Raw genomic sequence first — 20,157 nt, 5'->3', positions numbered from 1 at the left:
ACAGTTTATACAATATTTTAGTGCTCTTCTTGCTTTACTTGGATTATCACTTGAAATAGTTTGTAAACATTGTGTTTAAATCTTTTGTCCAGGAGGATGAGGACGATGAGTATGAGGAAGAAGAGAGCCTGATGGAGGGCACAATGGATCAGACAGGCAATGACGAAGACGCAGATGAAAGTGATGATAAAATTCTCATCAGTGAGCGGATGCACCAGGTCAGTCCCGTAACAATATTGGATCCCATCGGCTATCAATCTGGCGACTGATGAGCCTCTCGGGGACACAGGGCTATAGTTCTAGGATTTCAGACTTCCTTCTCCGTACACTTCTCATTGTTTACAGTCCGATTAATAACTTTAGATGCCAAGTAGACAGTGTACAAGCTAAATATAAACCATTAGGAGCTAAATCATCGTCCGACAATAGCTGATGGGTTCCGAGATTGCATTTTGGCTCTTCAAACAGTCAGATTAGCAACTTGAGATGTCCGTGGAGTCTTGTGACTTTGAAGAGAGCATAGCTCATTTTCAGTTCCCCGTCAGAAAATAGTCTCATTATAGTGTTCACTTAAACGGATATTGATTTGTGGCGCTAGGCTCTTCTTTCAGGTGGCTACAAAATGTTTTGCTGAGGAACTTTTTTTTTTAATTTTAATTTGTTTTACTAAACTTCCCTATTTTATACGGTTATGTTTTTTTTTTTTCATTTTCTGTGATTCACAAGGTTTTATTGTCTGAGCAATGAGCACTTGTTTACATCTAATTCCTCATTGCAGGATGCTCATTCCAACACTGGAGAAACAATCTTGAATTTCCTGTTTTTTTTCCCCCAAGTTTCTGCTGGTGCTGCATTTTTCGTTGCCCGTTCCTATAGATAGAAAGATTCAACATCTTCATTTTAATAAATGGGACATATACTTATGTATACAAATATTCAGTAGTCTTAATCATAACATTTCTTTTTCGATGTGAAAACTCTTTATTGTTTGATACTATGTTGTGTCCCGTTCCTCAGAGGCAGTTGGCTTTGTTTAACCAGCTGCAGGTACAGCTGAAGAAGGAGCGAGCCGAGAGTCTGCTCATGGAGGCGCGACTCAGAGAGGAGATCAGCAGAGAGTTCTCAGAGATCTTCTCAGAGATGCAGATTGACTATAAGTGAGACTTTAAACAAATATATATTTATATTCCTATATGATGTTACCAGGAATGTTTTGGGCATGATAATTAAGTCATACAAATGTGTGTCTGTGTGTGCGTTTGTTTCAGTGACCGCCTGGCGAGGGAGAGCGAAATCTTAGAGGAGCGAGCAGAAAGGAGGATGGAGATCTTAAAGAGCCTCATGGACAAAATGGCCAGCGCTGGACCCAGTCAAGACGCACAATCTATGATGGTAACACCATGTATTGTGTGTTTTGTTTGCTTATTGGTTGGGTGAATGTTACAAATTCTAAAACAGATTTTTGGTACCAATAATGTAATGATTAAAACATGAATGAAAAGGCAATTATGTGGAGGCTGTATTTGATGCCCATCCTATTGTATCTTAGTGACAAGATTCTTATGCTACACTCACACTTCATACACCCAGTTCTCAGTAAGAAATAACATAATAATGATATTTCTTGGAACAACTTTCTTCATTGCATTTCAAGGTTTCTAACATTCCATACAAAGTCAGGCAAGCTTTTTGGTCTCTTCTTGACATCCAGTATGTATAACGCAAGCAGAAATTTGTAAAGTATTTGCTTACTTAAGCAAGTATAATTTGAAGTATCTGGCTCCAGGATAGTGTTGACAGGTTCGATGTTTCCTACCTCCCTCAGGACACATCTCTGGACTCCCACTCCTCTGAATTGGCAGGCATAAAGAAGGCCGCTGATGCCGATCATGCATGTCTGGGTTCAGACCGAGCAGGTGCTCAGGAAGAAAGGGGAGACGCTGGAGAGGAGCTGGAGAGGAAGATGTTGGAACGAAGTGAGCACCAGCCGAAAGTCCAAGGGCAGATGCCTCACAAACACAATGGTAAAACCGCGTATGAATCCATCAAGTGGAGGAGGAAAATACAAACTGTGCAGTCATGTATGTCAATATAAAAGTGACAAGATGTTTTATTGTTTCTTTTTTGATGTAAATACTGGTTGCCTTTTTAAAGTTTACATTTTTTTTTTTTTTGGTGTCATTTCCTAGGTGAAGCCAGTGGATTAGAGGATGAAGAGAAAAGGAGGCTTCTCTCTCAGCTTCAGGAGAAGTCGTCAGAGATTGACCGGCTGGAGCAACAAGTGAGACAGTTGCAGAATGTGGCAGAGCTAAGCTCTCAGAGCTGCGCCTCGCTGCTCGAGGAGGGGAGTTCACGTGAGAGACAGCGGCTGCAGGTGAGAACCCTGAGGAAAGGAGCACATGGTGGGAGGACCAGGAGAGGAGCTCAATGCCCTGGCATCAGTAGCCTGATCATTCTTAGTAGAACCAGTTTTTAGTGAAGGTCAAGCTGAGCATTATTCTTTACAATATTAGGTTTGGGGTTTTAAGCTGTATTAACTTCTAAAGTTCTCCTCCTCGTGGTTATGCAGCTCTGTTCATTCATTCTGCCATAGACGAGTGATGTTGACCTATGACTAAATCAGTTCGGGGTGAATGCCTTTTTCACTGGTACCTTGACAGCTGGAGAGTCAAATGTTTCTGTTTCTCTTTGTGCGCTCACACATTTATAGGTTCATGGAGTTAAAGCAGTAACCTAAGCTAGTCTTTCTTATCCCGAGGCTTTCACTGGCCGACATAGTATTAGCCTGATGTTTGTTCTGCTGTGAATGTACAGTATGTCAAGGGCTTACTCGTATAGTTCACAAATAGGTTAGCATGTAGCATTTTGCTCAGTTACTAGGAATAGGAATAAATGATTCAAGAGATGCACCGACCGATCAGCTGCCAATCAAAACCTAATTTTCAGCTGATCGCTCGTGACTTGTGACCTTTACACACACGTGCCTCCGCCACATTATAGTTTTATGCTGGCACAGCAAGTCCAAAGTAAGCTATGGAGGAACAACATTTAAAAACATGTGGAGCAACTAACTTAATCAGACAGTTATTATATTGTAATTCATTCCTTTGCATGCTGCTCCGAGTATTCTCAGTGACCGGCTGATCTGCTGACAGCATGGGGTCCCTCCTTAGCACAGCGCTGCTTATAAGTTAACATTAACGGAGGTTGCATTAACTTGCATTGTGATGCGTCCAAGCTCTATTCAGTTAAAAGGAGTAATGGGCGAAGGTAAATTGTAACTCCATTATGATGTGTTCAACTGTAATCTTATAAAATGTCGTTTTGGGCTAGAAACTTGAATATATCCTGTTGTTAGGAGAGAAAATACTTTGATATTATTTATAATCTTTGACGGTTTACTCTGACTTGTGGTTAAAACATTATTCTGGAGCTATTAATTATAGTTCTTAGAAAGAAATGTGGAATTGGCAAAAACAGGAATCAGCAGTGCAGACTTAAGAAAATTACAATCTGTGCATTTCTGTTTCACCAGGAAAACAAGAAATTACCAAGTAACTGAAGAGCTTCTCAACAGCTGATTTTTTTTTTCTTCTTTGTCTAAATGGAACTTAAATATAGTTTAAACATTAAAATAGGAAATAATCATTACTCTTATCACCCAGGAGGCGTTTACTGCCCTCGAGAAGGAAAAGAGAGGCAGAGAAGACGCCCTCGCTGCTTTGGAGTGCCAGACTAAGGGAAGAGAGGAGGCCCTTGCCACACTCAGTGAGCTGAAGCAAAGCAAAGAGGAGGTGCTAGCATCCCTTAAAGAAGAGAGAGAAGGCAACAAGACAGCCATGGCAGCCCTCGAAGCTGAACGGAGAGCCAAGGAGGATGCCATGGCAGCCCATTCAGAAGAGAAGCAAGGCAGAATGGACATAATTGCTGCTCTTGGTCAAGAGAGGAGTAGCAAAGAGGAGGCTCGGTCTGTTCTGGAGGTGGAGAGGAAGGAAAACAGCAGGCTGGTGGAGGAGAGAGAAAAGAGGCAACAGGAGAGTGATGCACTTCGACAAGAAGTCAGAGAGCTGACTGTCAGACTGGAGGCCTCAGAGCACCAGGTGGGCAACAGAAATATTTTGATCAAATTGTTTTATTATTTGTGTTTAATTAAATTGTCTTGGTGCTAGATGACTTAACTTAAGTGATCTTTTCGGAAATAACCACAGGTGACCGGCAGGACAGAGAGCGCTGAACAAGTGTTAACCCAACTACAAACTGCTCAGGCACAACTGGACAAACACTCCACGGAGATCCTGGAGAAAACGTCCCACATCCACACCCTGATGCAAGAAGTTCAAAGCCTGAAGCAGGAATTGCAGACTTCAGCATCGTCATCTGATGTTGTTGATGATCAGCGGAGAGAGGAAGTGTCTGAGCTTAGGAAGAATCTGGCTGAGGAAACGGAGACAAATGAGAGCAAGGCCAGACAAATGCTGGAACTGGAGCGCCAGCTAGGACAGACGAAAGAACAGTTGGCACACAAACAGCAGATCTCTGACCAGCAGCTGCAGCGGTTTACAGACGAGCAGAATCAACTGGAAGCAGCTTCAAAACAGCAAGTTGAAGAACTAAGAAAGAAGCTTCAGGAGCAAGAAGAGATGTCGCAGCGAACACTGGATGAACTGCGGTCCAAGCTCAAATGCCAAGAACGTGCTTCCAAAGAAGAAGTAAAACAGCTGAGAGCCAAACTTGAGGAACCAACTCAGGCCTCAGAGGAGCTCAATGAGAAGCGACAGGAACAGGAAGTGATATCACAACAGCAGTTGGAGGAGTTAAAATACAAACTTGTCGAACAAAAAGCAACTTTCGGCAAACTTGAAGATGATCTCAGGCTAAAGCTCAGTGAGCAGGAGCTTAAGTTTAAAGGTTCAAGCAATTCTTCTAGCTCTGCTGCTGAAGAGGATCTCAAGGAGTTCAACTCTGATCTCCAGACTGAGATTGCATCCCTGAAGCCAAAGGTTTTCAACAAAACTGAAGTTCCGCAGGCCTCGTCAGAATTCGAAAGCATGCTAAAAGAAAACCACAAACAGATGGAGGAGAAGCTAGCAGAGGCGGCGCAAGTGTCTGCAGAGCTGCAGAAAAAGCTGCTGGAAAAAGAGGCAACGGTAAAACTCCTGCAGAAGAGCCTGCAGGAGGCACAGGAGCAGCGGGAGGAGCAGGAGAGCCAGGCAGTCCAGGAGGCTCGGCGCCGGGAGGTGGAAAGGCGCCGGGAGCTGCTGGCTGTGGCGCATGAGGCCATCGCTCAGAAGGACGCAGAGCTGGAGAAGAAGGCCGAGGAGATCAACAGGTAAGCGATCAGTTCCTCTGCATATCACGGCGGGAAATTATATTCTCCAAAGATTAGAACATGTTCATAATTGTTCAGAGATGTCTTAAAACTTAAATTTGACTTTAAAGGTACTGACGGTACTGAAGGTACCGGCGTTTCTTCTACTACTCAGCTCTGTAAGAGTTCTGTCCCATACACGACTTTCCAGATAATGAACTTTTGGGTTATGCTTCCAGTTCATATCTAATCAAATCTCAACATCCATGTGCTTGCAGCATTCTGATGCATGTTCAAACCCTATATCGGGTTTCGTGTTTGAGGCCGGCCCAGAGATGAGACTATTACTGTAATGAATGAAGAAATAAAGTAGGATAATACTACTTTGAAACAGAGTAGGGAGATGAGACTCATTAACCAAATATGTGTTTATTACAACAGTCCAAAAAGTAAATATATATATATATATAGTTTTTTGTCTCTCCTTTCCAGTCAGTCACAGGTCTCTTTGTCACAGGTCTCTGTTCAAAAGTAATTGAAACGGTTACTCATCATATTTTTAATATTTGGCATCAAAATCATCTTCAAGATGTCCAGTAAAGTTGAGAATAGCAAAGACCGTGACTAAGAAATAGTGTTGCTCTTCAATTAGCAATTATTGCTGCAATGCTAGCTTTGTAGAATAATAATCTGTTCAATATCTAAATGTAATATGCCGATCAGAAAGCAGTCTCTCTGAACTAGAGTATTTTTTCCTGGAGTTGTTTACTATCCTCACTGTCTAAGAATATTCCCCCTGAGCTGCAGAGAAAACTAGTATATTACCTTTTGTTGTGGCTCCGTTCTAAACCGTATTATTCTGTCACTGTAAATACATGTTCTCCTTATTACCTTGCCTGCCATCTCTCCACTAGTACATTGGGTCCAGGGAGAGCTGCATTAAACCATCTGTCCCCCCGCTGTATTAAAAAGCGATGGTGTTGCTCTGGACCACAATGTACTGTCCTGTCTTGTTTAAAGAATCTGTTGCAGCTCATTGTGTTCTTGTCTCACTCTCCCAGACTAAAAGAAAACGCCAAGCAGGACTCGGACAAAGTGAAGAGCCTCAGCCTCGACCTCCAGAGGAAGGAGGACGACACTTCAGACCTCCGTGAGAAGCTAGCCGACTACAAGAAGCAGATCCAGCAGGTCCAGAAGGAGGTACACAGCATTCTTTTATGTCTCTGTGCCTCACTACTTAAAACCCCCCAAAATGTCTGTCAGACAAGGTCAGTAAGTCATTGGCCAATAGTGGGCATTTGAATACATTTATAAATGTAATTAATGCTTTAGAGGGACCAGCTTCTGTGACAAAAAGAGATCCAGTGTGTAAAGATAGGATAGCGAAGACAAGAGCCTCTACGGAGGACTCGCACATATTCCTCGTTAACATACTTATTTGTCCGATTTTCTGTTTTTAATATTTTCATCCATTCTTGAAAAGATGAACAGTGATCAAGAAAAATGTAATTAAGGGGAACGTGAAAACAAACACTGGATAGCTGGATACTGATTGGACGCTGATATGAACAGCAGATAGTTTATATTACTTTTTTCTATAACGTTTTGTTTTTATCTGAAGATCTCTGCCATGAGAGAAGAGGAAAAGCTTTCGAGGCAGAAGCTGTCTGACACGGAGAAAGCCAAGAAGCAGCTTCAGTCCGACGTTGCCAACAGAGACAGAACCATTCAGCAACTCAAAGTGGTAAAATAATCTGAAGGCTATAACTATGTATCCTCCATACTGGTGTATTCATTGTCCATCTTCATGTTCGCCGCGTTTCTCCTTCCCTCCTCTAGGAACAATCATCTGACACCAAGTCTGACCAGACGCTCTCCCAGAAGACCTGTAAAGGTAAACGATGTGTGTCTTTGTATTTGCTTTTGAGATCATTTGAAAGTGATCTGCCGTTTAAATCAGTCATTTAGCAGACGCTTTTATCCAAAACGACTTACAATTCAGATTCTATCACATTTCTACACCGTAGGCACTGCTACGGGTGCAATTTTGGGGTTAAGTGTCTTGCTCAAGGACACATCGACATGCGACTAGCGGAGCCAGGGATCGAACTGCCGATCCTCTGATTGAAGGCCCTGCTCTCCACTCATCCAGTCGCCCTTCACTGTGGTCACTCTCATAAAGGGCTGCAAAAGATGATTATTGTCAATATTGATCTATCTGTTATTTTTTATCAGATGAATCATTTTGTCTTAAACATTTTAAAAAAACAGTAAAAATTCCCCCAAATTTCCCAGTGCTGAAGATGACATATTTAAGTATGGGCCCACAGTGAATCTCCCTGTTGTAAGGTCCTAAAACTCTGGCTGAACTTTGACCTGTTTGTGGAAGGGCAATACAAAGAAGAGTACCTCAGGGATCAACATACTGTATATCGCTCTGGCCTGGTGTTGGTTGATTATGGCGTTCTGCGTGTAAACCTGTATCCGTGTGTGTTTCTGTTGCTTTGTAGACCTTGAAGCCAAGGAGCGTGTGATGGAGGACATGCGCTTAGCTCTGACGGAGCAGGAGGAGACGCAGGACCAGATGGAGCAGGTCTTGGAGGAGAAACTTAACCTCATTCAGGAACTCTCTCGCGGTAAGAATTTGAAAAAAAATCAAAAAAAGAACATGAACAGAAATCCGACCTAGCGAAAAGAATGTGGATTTTATTGTTCTGAAAGGGGTTTGGCCCACGGGCCGCTTAGTCTAATCCTCTTATGCTTGAAAGCTGCAGAGAAACCAGAATGTTCATAAACGACATTAAATGAAACTGACTGGACACTGAGACTGGAGTAAATTTGTATTTCCTCACAGTAATAACACATTTAAATTGGATACCAAAGTCAGTTCAGTGAGTCAGTCAGTGTTAAGTCACTATGAGGTCAGAAACAGAGGATGCAGACTGTGAAGTATAGCACACATGACAGCAGAAGCAATAAAAAAGCTTTATGTGGTCACAGGCTCATAAAACCAGACCAACTGCCATAAGTATTGGTGGACTCTCTCCTCCACCACACAGGTTTATTCTTTCTATTTTGGAGGCTGGACTACTTTAAGGATTTCTAAGTATAGAAATGGAAGTCCTCGAAGTCTGTCACTAGACAAAGATAATAACTCTGTATTCTAAGCAGGTGTAAAAAAAATGATATATTTGGAAGTTATATAAATTAATAATAAAAATGCTTAGTTTCTTTGAATGCTATGCAAATATTAATGTTGTGTCGTGTCTTGCTCTCTGGTTTGAACCATTACAGAGGTGGAGAAATTGAAGGGGATGCTGTTGCAGCAGGACCGGCGTGGAAACGACACTCACCTTCACGTGGACAGCCAATCGGATGACCTCAAACTGGCCAAACAAGAAACTGCCCAGGCTCAGGAAAGCTTGAAGGTAATGAAGGGACGTTATTTTCAAATGTGGATTTAGATGCTGGGACCAGAAATGTGTGCTCTCTGAGTAAACATTAAAAAGGTTCACATTCCAATAGGAATATTGGTTATTATAGATAATTAGTTAATCCTTGTTAACAATTTGATAGATGACGAATATTTAAGAGATTCTAAAAAACAGTATTTATACATCCCTGTTTTGCATTTATACCTTACAGAACTTAAATCAGACCAGATCTTCCAACAACAACAAAACACTTTGTTATAACAAGGAATTACAGTAAACAGACAACTCACCCTGATCACATGTGTGTGCTGAGGTCCTTTATAAGAACTAGGAAGGTCAGATCAGGGTAGCTCATCTTGATGTAGACAGTTGTAGTGGGCACCAACCTTTTTGTTGGTAAATGCATTTTTATCAGGGATTTCACGTGTTCCAATGTGTTCCAGATACTTAAACTGACATCATCTTTAGAAATAAAAAGAATAACCACTTTGTGTACAGCTGTGTGCAGAGAAACACCAGGCCGAGCGCAAAAAGTGGCTGGAGGAGAAGCTGTCCCTGATTGGCCAAGCTAAAGAGGCGGAGGCCAAGAGGAACCAGGAAATGAGGAAGTTTGCAGACGACAGAGAGCGCTACACTCGACAGCAGAGCCAGTTGGTAGGAAAAGGATGATATGAAACACTAGCTGTAACATGCAGACATGTCAACATGTTAGAATCAATCTCAAAGCACAGTTGGTGGTGTTCTAATATTAATATATAAATACATAAGATCTTGATTTCTTCACTCGTATACATACTGTACATAACCAGTATTGTTTCCCCCCCCCACACACACATATTTTATATGTACATTTCCCTCTTTGTCAGGAGTCCTTGTCGTCCCAGCTGGCTGAGAAGGAGCAGATCATGGAGAAGTGGAGGAAGGAGAGAGACACTCTGGTAGCAGCTTTGGAGGTCCAGCTACAGAAGCTTCTCTCCAGCCAAGCAGAGAAAGACAGACTCATCCAACAGCTCCACCAAAATGCCACACAGCCACCACAAGAGGTCAGTGTAACATAAAGATGATTACACATACTACAGGGACCACACACTGAAGATGTAAACTGTCAGAGCATCTAATAATGCTAAATCTGCTTCAGTTAGAGGGGGCATAGAGATGAGGGGTATTAGTGTATCACATCTCTTATTCAGATAGCATCCCTCTTCTCTATAAAGTCCTGAGGATTTTAATGGGTAAATCAACCTTCAGTAAAAAAAAAAATAAGATAGTAGCTATTCTCCTGTATATGAGACATCCCAGTAGTGTGTTTCACCTCTGTACACACTCCAATCAATAATGTCAGAGCAATTTGTTCCCATCATCTGTCAAGACAAAACAGCTGCTGTGAGATCATTGATTGTTTTTTAGAGAGGTGAAACTTCACTGAAAGTTTGAGCCACATCAACCGTGTTCTAATCCGTGTTGGTTTACCCGTTGGATGGGATTTACTCAGAGAGCAGACCCGACTGTGGTGCAGGGAAAGCATCTCTCAGCCAGCAACTTTACCGAAAGGAAGGCAAGGGCAGCTTTGGAACCCAGTTTGTAACATAATTCCACTAACGAAGATAAATAATAACCCTCTCTGCTAATTGGTTCCTGTAATGTTGCACAACAGAGGAGTTCACTTGGCGGAAGAGATTCTTCCAGTTTTGTCACACTTTTGAGTAGCCTGTTAAGCTTTCTTAACACTGGTAGTTCCTTCCTTCTTTCCTTTCCTCTCTGGTGAATTGCAGGTGGTTTTGTAGCATTGTGAACTTGGAGCCGTATCTCTGTTCCACACACATGACATTTCAGTGCATGGCACTTTGCTCTCTCACATTCTGTCCTCACTGAGCTTTTATTAGATTTTTCACGGTGACCAGACAGCTTCCCCAGGATAACCACAGAGCAGGCTGTAACCATTAATTAAATGACTTTGATGCTCGCCTCCATCTCTCGTATAGCTATATTGATTTAAAAATGTGGTTGAGAAATTGCAGCTAATTTTATACAAGGCGTCATTGTATCCGAAAAAACACAAATAATTTGAAGTGAATCGATACATTCGGCAGTGAAACATCCAAACTGCAGTGCTAATCATACACGGGTTATTGAAGTGTTGACTTCAGTATTTGTTGAGTCCCTAATCGCATCTCGTCTTTATCATAAGATGACACTGTCTTGTTTGTGTTGGTGAATGAATCTTAACTACATCCGTAATCCTCTTCGTTGCTTGTGGAACATATTGCTGCGACTATCTGCTTCCATCTGGTCCTATCCTGTGCAGCATGTTGTGCTCGTCCCAAAGTTAGCTCAGCCCATTTCAGTTCCGAGGTCAGAGTTCTCCGCCTGGTGGTTTTTGGCCTCTCTTGTTTCCTCTTTCCAGTTGGAGTCCATCTTAAGGCTGCTTCAGGATTGTGCCACTGGTCCATTCTCTGGACCCGTCCGAGGCCAAATGTTTACGCAACTATTAGTATTGAGACATAAATTCACTGAACGTTTTTGTCAAAAAATAGGTTTATAATCAGCAAAGTAAATTACTGAAAAAATTACTTTTTGGACTTAATATTGAAAATGTTAGCAAGTTATTAAATGAGTGGGTTAATGCAAAGTTCTAGTACTTATGGCATCAAAAATTACCATTGAGTTGATTTAACTGATAAGCTCCATAAAATGGAATTGACTGCATGACTTGTATTGGCTTGCGTTAGATTAGTACCGCTGTATTATCCCAGCATCACATAACATTACTGCTCAGACACTTTTGGAAACCGTTTGAAGTTTCATGCCGAATGAAGCAGAGTTGTCATTTTGTTCTTGCATTTAAAGATGTGTCTTGTTTTATTCTCGTTGATGCTAGCTATACGTCGCTCTGTGCCAACACTATATTTTGCTCCAGGATCTTTCTGTCAACACTTCTGCATTTCATGATGTTTTTAGGGAGAGAGGAGAGTTCGGAGTCGTGGTGCATTAGAAGCAGTTCCGTCATTTGTTTCACATACAGCTCAGTCTTGCCAGAGTGTTCCACTGACTGTGTGGTCTGGTGGATATTGGTCATGCCTATTAAGGTTTCCATGGTTCCATGCTCGCTCAAAATGTTCAGTTGCCTTATTTTTGGTTTTCCCTGAATATGAACTGTCTGAACTGAATCTCCGATCGTAAATGGCAACCTCATCTTTGTGTAGGAAAGCAATATATTATTTTGTTTGTGTACAATATGATTAGAAAGTAGCAACTTGTCCTTAAGGTCATATTTGGTGAAAAAGTTGTGAAATCAAATGATATTTTTGCATACATATTTTAAATCTGCAATTGTTTTAATACTGTTGACATTTTTTGATGAAAATTACTTTTAGTTTAGTGGATTCTAACTGATATTTAAGTTCTGTAGTGCCTAGTCCAAAAGAATCCTTTGAAATGACTCATTATTGTTTGCTTGTAAAGTTTCCATTCTAGCTGTTTTAATCTATTGCATTCATTGTTGCTCTGGATAACATGTTGGTTGAAAAGCATCCTCAGTGTCCGTGATCTTCCTGTTACAGAGTGGTGGTGGTGATGCCGTCTGTGTGGCAGAGCTGCAGGCTGCTCTGTCTGAAAGGGAGGCAGACATCTCACGACTGAAGGAACAGCTCAAGGCCTTAAATGGCGAACAGGAGGATGCAGTCACACAGGTCGGTCTTACAGGAATACGAATTAGTATAACATCATTTAAGCACCCAGGCTTGCTTGAAAGGTGGTCCTTTTGAATTTATGCCTCTTACTGCGTTTTCAAGGTGGATCAAAATGTTGCAAGTTTAAAAGAGTCCGCAGAGAGAGATCCAATTCTAGCTTATCAGAATGATCTTTATTTTTTACATGAAGCACAACTGTATAGGAATCTTATCAAAACTGAGCAAGCTTCTCAAAACACTCCGGCATCATGGTTCATTACGGTACAGCAAGGATTTGTCATCTTTCACTTTGTTGAAATTGCTAGTATTAAACTTGTTTGACAGACTGTCTGGTGGATTTAAGAGGATCTGTACGTGAGAGACCTTCAGCTCCAGAAACAGAGGAGGCACTTTAAGATACATCAGATTGTGTTCTATGTTTTTGTATAGCTTTGTCACCTGGCATATATAGATGTAGGTAAAAGAGCATTACTTAATGCATTGAATGTATTAACATGTTTTGGATGTTATTCTTGTAATCATGATTCATGTGATTTTCAATTTCTTATTCTGCCTGTGACAGATTAAAAGCAATGTGAGCCATGCGACGTTGGTTGGAAAACCCCAGTGTGAAACCATTAACAGGAAATCAGGAGGAAGGAGGGATGCCAGAGTGTCAGTCAGCAGTCAGGTACGCCCATGAGATGATATGAATATGGAAGTCACGGATCGGATCTCGGATCAGCACAACAGGGAGCAAATATAACGTTTATGCTGCCATCGTCACAGCTCCTCCTGTCAATTTAAAGACAGATTGATTACAATGTAATATTTTCAAAGATTGGCGACTAGAAAGGCATAAAAGCCGATCGCATATTTTACTGAATATTCAGGACACGATCATCTTTATTGTAATTTATTTCTTCAACATTGCCAAACACTTGGAAAGGAGGAAAAAAAACAAACATCCTATTAAAAGTCATTCTTCAGATAGTTGACATAAGGTTGTCTGAGTGCTCAGACTGCTCACATTTTGGTCTGCACATTATCTCAGTCTACAGATCACTTGTTTGGAGATACTTGGAGCAGCTGACTAGACATTAACTCAGGACAGAAAAAGAATAACGTGGCCAGTTACCTCATCATAATACTCACCTGAATCATTTACAACAGAATATGATTTCTAATTCACTTATTCTTTTGAGGCATCTGTATGTTTTGTATTTTTTTTTAATGAATCAGTTTTTTTATTTTACATTTACAAGACACACAGGTACATAAGCATTTTAGAGGTTGCTAGTGATGAGTGTCAACATTCGACAGCCCGAACCTTTTCGGATGCCGTCTTGCTCAGCAACAGTCCACAGGTGTGGATACTTTGGCTTTTGTGGTGGCTCACCTCGACACCTTGTCGTAGCACACAGACAACCCTGTATTCTCAGACCTAGACACATCTTTTCTCTTGAGTAACCAGGAAATGACCTTTAATCTAAAAATCATGTGCGGTCCCACAGAGCTCAGCTGGCTGTCTGTCAGTGCTAGACTCCTCTGAGATTTCCACAGAGAACGGCAGGGTGAGCCGCTTCCCCCGGCCGGAGCTGGAGATCTCCTTCAGCCCTCTGCAGCCAAACCGCATGGCTTTACGACGCCAGGGAGAGGAGAACGCCGTCACCGTCAAAATCACGCGCTCGGCACGCAAGAGGAAGAGCGGAGAGATGGAGAAGGTAAGAGCCAATCAAACAAAAGCAGCTTGTTCACTAGGTTTACACTTTTATTCATATCCAAAGTTAGAGGTAATTGAAATTTATTAATTAGCAATTACGAATTGATTGAACATTCATGTCTTTTGCCCTTCGTGGATACATTTCCCACGATCTGTGTCCAACTACAAAAGATGGTGCACTTGAAATCATCCCACTGTAAGATCCTGTATTTGTACACAATGTAACCCTCTAGGTTTCCTAAAAACACATCCTCCCTAGATAACTAGAAAACAACTGCACAACATGAGACTCGGAGATGGGCTTCTTCACTTATTTTCGGCGATGGTAGTTCATTTTGTTAATTTTGAAAATGTCCCTGTGAAACCTTTCCCTCTGCTACTATCAATCCAGCACCGGCAGTGCAGGATTGTCTCAACAGTTACTTTTGAGAATGAAACAGCAGTTGTAATGGGTGTTGTTGCTGTTACACCAGGACATGGCAAACTCAGAATGTTTCCCATCCAAACATACCCAAATGAAATATTAAAGTATTAAAAAGTATATAATGGCATTGTCAAAAATTGTGTGCAAACTCTGTGATTGCAAAGTCCTTGTTATGAATCTGGCAAAGAAATATCTATAGTATACATATTGTCGTAATGTGGACATTGATCATTCAACACTCAACAAATGCAGTTTGTATACTGGTAGGCAATGTGTGACTATAGTACAAGGTCAACAAGCCAGTCCCACCTGTGCCATTTGGAAATGCAGTAACATCCTGTGAACTAGTCGATACTATGGATGTTCTTTAAGTCACATTAAACTGATCCCAGATCAGAGCAAAGTGCTTCTGTGGACAGGAGCAGACTGTGAGACAGACTGTAGAAATGTGAAAGTAGCTGCACTTATGTTCATTTGTTTTTCCTACTAATGTAAGGGAGGTAGGCTTTGTCGTATTTGGCCTCCAAAGGCATGTGACACATGATGTATTTACATATACAAGACACTACATATTAATATAAATAAGGGACATTTTTTCAAATATAAAGAAAATCATTGCACGTCATTTGCATGATACATTTTTCAGAACTTTAATGTCCACCACACAACTTGTAAATACATATACAGTATAAAAAGTTAGCCATTCAATTTGTGAATATTTGTACAACAGAATATTTTCTGATGGTAATATAGTTCTAGTTTTGTTGAATTATTTCATGAGAAATGAACACTGAGTGATGATACATCATACAGTTCGCAGAACTTTCTTCCCTTCTGAATATTTTACAGTATCTGCCAACCTCAATAAGTGTGGAAAGAAAATCAATTTCATTGTAAAATGAAAGCTCTCAAGCGTCTAAATAAGAAACGATGTTTTATATGATTCAAGGCCATATTTTTGCTTCATATGCATGCGTCTGTAGTTTTGAAAGAATATTGTTAGGGAAAAAATATTTTAGTGCTCACATTGCACCACAAGTTATAAAGCATACAGTGTAGTTAGTTAAAACACTCCCATGCATGTCCCATGAGGGAAAACAATCTCATTAATCATAAATACCAATAACAAGGAGAAACACTTTAGAGATAGCACAAGCACACACACACTTACACTCACTCCCCCTAGAGGACATTAAACAAGGTCGGGTACACCCGTCACATCACTGTTCCTCTGTCACTGTCTGCAAAGGTTAATGCTGGTTGCAGCTTCTACAACTCCTGTTTCACAAATCACTCACTATTTTACTTTTTCTCTCTTTGGCCAGCATCTTCAGAAAAATACAGACGTAAAGTACAAGATTTTACAAAAGCAAATTTTAAACTATAATTTCTACTCATCGTTTCTTTTTGTTAATTATATTTATTTAGAAAGGTAAATAGCCAAACATGAAAAACAAGCCATCTCTGAGAAAAAGCAGATACGTTCTATAAACCACTCAATGTTTTCCTGCTGCTCTTTCATTTTGTCCTCTAGATTGCAGATATTGTACTCCACTCAAAGGTTTCATATACAGCCACATAGTCAGAACCTGTACTATTAGATATCATCATCATTGTAAGGTCAGTGTTGGCTGCTTGTTGCTCATCTCGTAAACATTAATCTGCCCTATTTCCACATAATCCAAAGTGGCGGTGTGCTTGAGACGTGCTGATTTTTCTTAAGCATGAAAACACCGTGTGTTGATTATTCATACTGGCTCTATTCATAAGTTTACTACTGATAACGTTAATTTAATAAAAACTGCAATACAAGTCATCGAGCCAATTTCATGCATGGCAAACGAGCTTGATGAAATGATAATATAAAGATAAAATAAAAGGACGAATAAAGGAGACTGTGTTATGCTTGATCATCGTAGTTGAGATGATCTTTGCTGAGTGTAGCAGCGTTTAAGTGATCGCTTGATAAATGTTGCAATCTTCATTTCATATGGTGTAAACGTTTATATATAATATTTTCTCTCAGTAGCTATTGCTTCCTTGTATGAGCCAACTAAATATACTATGATGTTCATTTTTGTCAGGGTTGAATAGTTTATTGACTTCCAGCCAGTTCATGTGTTAATAGTTTTGCTGTTATCCTTTCATACATTTTCGGTCAAATTTATGATTTTGAGCAAGCTGCAGTTTTAGTCCAACAAAGAAAAGTAGTTCAATTATTTGTTTTACAGTGGAAAACTTTTCTCTTTCCTATTTCATTTTCAGCAGTTTGATCCATTTTTTGCTTTATCCAAGTTGTTTATCTATGTATTAGAAACTGTAATATATTAATATTATGTTGATTACTGCAGAATTAGGGATTACTTATCAAACATTTCATTTAATTGATGCAAGATAACTGAATACAGTTGTATTTAATCCAGTCTTGGATTTAAAATTGGATTAAAATGTAAGGGATTAATATACTTTGACCATTTCTAATTACTTGACTTTATATGTTTAAATTAACCTATATGCCTAATCAAACAATGACGTTTTTACTTTATATTCAAAGGTAGTCCTAATCTGGAGTTGATAGTTGTTTGATATCTTGTTGTTTTGTTGACTGAGAGCATAAAATCACCTGGTGATGCACCAATATCCCAAGTATACAAGCATAACACTGTTTTCTTATGCAATATGCATCATGAACACAAGTTTTAAACTTGTATGAAAATATCAAATCCCACGTTTAAGAGGGTCGTGGTTGTGTTGCCGTCCCATTCATGTGCGTTTGACACCCTTGCTCACAGTGTTGTTGGCTGTATCTTCACAGCAATGTTCACACCTTCAGTGACAACAACACACTTTAATGAACAACACTTTGTCACCCAGGCCAAGGCTATGAATGCTAATCCATTTAACATCTACACATTAATGTAAAGGACATTCTGCTTTTACCAAATCACCTACGCATTCTGTAGAGCAGCTTGTACAACCTGAAGGCTTCAGCACTTAAAGGGTAACCGTTTAAACTGATTAGTGAACGCTGGTTATTTTGATTGCAGCAGTCGGCATATGATGCTGAAAGGTACCAAAATATTAATTACTGACGTTATGTAAATCTTCTTGAGAATCTGTTTTCCCAGATGCATCTTGAATTTGCAGTTATGGAAAGTGAACCTTGCTGAATAAAAGATGAAAATCATTTTTTTTTTAGATGGCAGCAAGAGGAAAGCTATTTAGAAACTGTGAGTCAACTGTGTGATGCAGCAAGCTAAACCATGTTGCTCACTTCCGTGTTTTTCATCAACAGTTTGAAAGGTTCGGGTAAAAAATAGAAGTTTTCATTTTACTTTGGAAGGGTATCATTTGAATTTTTTCAATACTAAAGCCGAGGCCATACCAGTTTCATTACTTTTTATTTGATACCTAACTTTAAGGAATATTTACATGTTTTGTACAAAACCCCTTTTTTTATTTACCAAAAGAAAACAAACTTTTTTTTTTATCTTAAATATCTCATCAAGATGTTTGTCCAACTAAAGCATAGCAAATCGGTGATTTTCCTTTATGAATATCTGATTAAAGAATGAATAGATGACATGACTAGACATTCAATGCCCTGACAATTTAGAAAATTGGGGTTACTGAAACATTTAGGTCAGTATTGAGTCGATATTTGTGCATCAAACCTGCACTTGAAAATCATTTTCATTTATAGCTTTAAATACCCTTTTCTTGTGATTAGGAGAAGTAGCATTTCAAAAACGACGTTTCACTGCGGTCGAAACTGTATGAACGGGGTGGTCTAGCATAACGGCACCACAGACATTCAAAGCCCAAAATCTAAGCTTTGAATACAACAAATGACGTTTTATACAGCCCCTTCTGCTGACCTATCCAGTCGATCAGGAGAGAACCAGACAGAATGCTGAACCCAGAGGAGGTGCTGGCAGGCCGGGGCCAGGAGAACACAATGAGGTGGAAATCAGTCAGAAGCGGCTGATGAGTTCAGATCAGGGCGGAGACGCATCAAAGGCAGAGACTGCATATGTCAATATTAGGGATGTTGGGATTAATACGTTTTCCAATAACTGCTGTTATATTGCATCACAACTTCATAATCGTAAGAATTGAAGAAGCTACGATATCTATGTGGTCCTGATTCCTGCATCCACGTCTGTCCGTCTGTGTCTGAAATCGCTTGTGCGAGTCACATAACGTGTGCGCGCCGGTTTGTGCGTGTTGGTCGTGCCACTTACCTGAAGCATTGACAAGAAGGGTCGTACAAATGTCAGAGGGAACCGATGTACCAGTCTTACATCTGCCAGAAGCCTCCAAATCGGCAGAGTGGGAGCATTTTGCATACAGAAAATGACCAGGGAGTCGTGTGAACCGCAGATTAATTACAGTGTAACCATCATAGTGGGAAAAGGTTTTACTGACTTTCATTAATTGTCTAAATTTAGTAAAAATATGCGAGCAGGAGATCAGCATCAATGCTTTATAGTCTCCCATTCCTGATATTGCTGCATTGAGAATAACGAATACGTGTTTAAATCGGCAGGAGGAAAGTTAGTAACCGTGTTATAGCAGACGGAGGTTCTCTTTAGTTACATTAAGGTGCGTTCATGCTCTATGGAACTTGCATAAATACAGTTTGTTTGAAGCTGTTTAACTTCCTAATACTAGCTCTAAGCAGCTTATAATACATAATTAAAACTGGCAATGCTAAGATGTTTTTTATTTCCTTATTTGATATGGATAGACCATGATATTTCCCCCAACAATAATTGTGAAATATAATTTCATATTGTAACATCTGTAGTCAGTATGTCATTTAAATGTGAAAATTAATAAAATCATACGTTTATCCGACTAGCGAGGATGGCAGCGTTTAACCGTGGCAGTGCCAAACCTGTAGTTGCTTTTATTGTATTCCAGAATGTTGAGCTCCTCACGAGACTTTGAGCAAAGAGACTGACTAAAGCTCATTAGCTGAAACTTGTTAGCATCCAATGTAAGAAGGCTCTTTGACTCCGGCTCCCTGTACTTTGCTGGTATGACGACATTTTGTCTTTTGATACCAGCAGTGGGAGTGTTTGTACAGCGATGGAAGTAATTCCACTGATGACTGCGGTTCTGTTCACTGACCTGGGTTCAAGGGGGAGAACTGGAACAGAAACAGAGGAGAGGGATGTGAAATGAGAAGCCCACAAAAAGATATAGATGTTCTTGTTGTGTTCTACAGCACAGCCAAAGCGATGTGAAGTCAGATTTTACTCTGCGGATCTGGGGCACTTCAGTCAACATTAATGAACATGAACACATCTCTTTTTAAAAGGGCAGTAAGGACTGAGATGAGAACATGGGAGAGACCCAGACAAATTCCCTGTGGGTATAAAGACATTTTGGTTGTCCATAACTGCAAGACAGTGAAATAGAAATCCTTAGACTTAAAATGAGGATTGCCAAAATCATTTGAGCTGCATAGAAATGTCATTCTTTTTCTTTTTGTACTCTAAACCTATACCCCTACTCATGCTGCTACAGTGACCCAGTTTCCACTTGGAAAGCAATAGAGCCTTCCTCCTCTGAACACATAAGAAAGAAAGACA

At 40.2% G+C, this 20,157-nt stretch overlaps 1 protein-coding gene across 1 annotated transcript in view; it reads left to right on the top strand.

Moving 5' to 3' along the window:
- Window positions 1–20,157, top strand: part of kif20ba (kinesin family member 20Ba) — a 38,915-nt gene that overhangs the window by 5,372 nt on the left and 13,386 nt on the right. Inside the window, exons 14-30 of the mRNA XM_079168929.1 lie at window positions 93–218; window positions 1,018–1,157; window positions 1,269–1,392; window positions 1,826–2,081; window positions 2,190–2,374; window positions 3,666–4,100; window positions 4,209–5,329; window positions 6,370–6,508; window positions 6,930–7,052; window positions 7,148–7,202; window positions 7,819–7,944; window positions 8,603–8,736; window positions 9,241–9,396; window positions 9,609–9,785; window positions 12,303–12,431; window positions 12,994–13,101; window positions 13,925–14,134. Coding sequence (XP_079025055.1) covers window positions 93–218; window positions 1,018–1,157; window positions 1,269–1,392; window positions 1,826–2,081; window positions 2,190–2,374; window positions 3,666–4,100; window positions 4,209–5,329; window positions 6,370–6,508; window positions 6,930–7,052; window positions 7,148–7,202; window positions 7,819–7,944; window positions 8,603–8,736; window positions 9,241–9,396; window positions 9,609–9,785; window positions 12,303–12,431; window positions 12,994–13,101; window positions 13,925–14,134 — 3,744 coding nt within the window. The remainder of the gene's footprint in view (window positions 1–92; window positions 219–1,017; window positions 1,158–1,268; window positions 1,393–1,825; window positions 2,082–2,189; window positions 2,375–3,665; window positions 4,101–4,208; window positions 5,330–6,369; window positions 6,509–6,929; window positions 7,053–7,147; window positions 7,203–7,818; window positions 7,945–8,602; window positions 8,737–9,240; window positions 9,397–9,608; window positions 9,786–12,302; window positions 12,432–12,993; window positions 13,102–13,924; window positions 14,135–20,157) is intronic.

This window comes from Pholis gunnellus, assembly GCF_910591455.1.
Source record: "Pholis gunnellus genome assembly, chromosome: 11".
NCBI classification, from domain to species: domain Eukaryota; kingdom Metazoa; phylum Chordata; class Actinopteri; order Perciformes; family Pholidae; genus Pholis; species Pholis gunnellus.
Note: the sequence above shows the minus strand (reverse complement) of the source record. Positions and strands in the feature narration are given on the sequence as shown.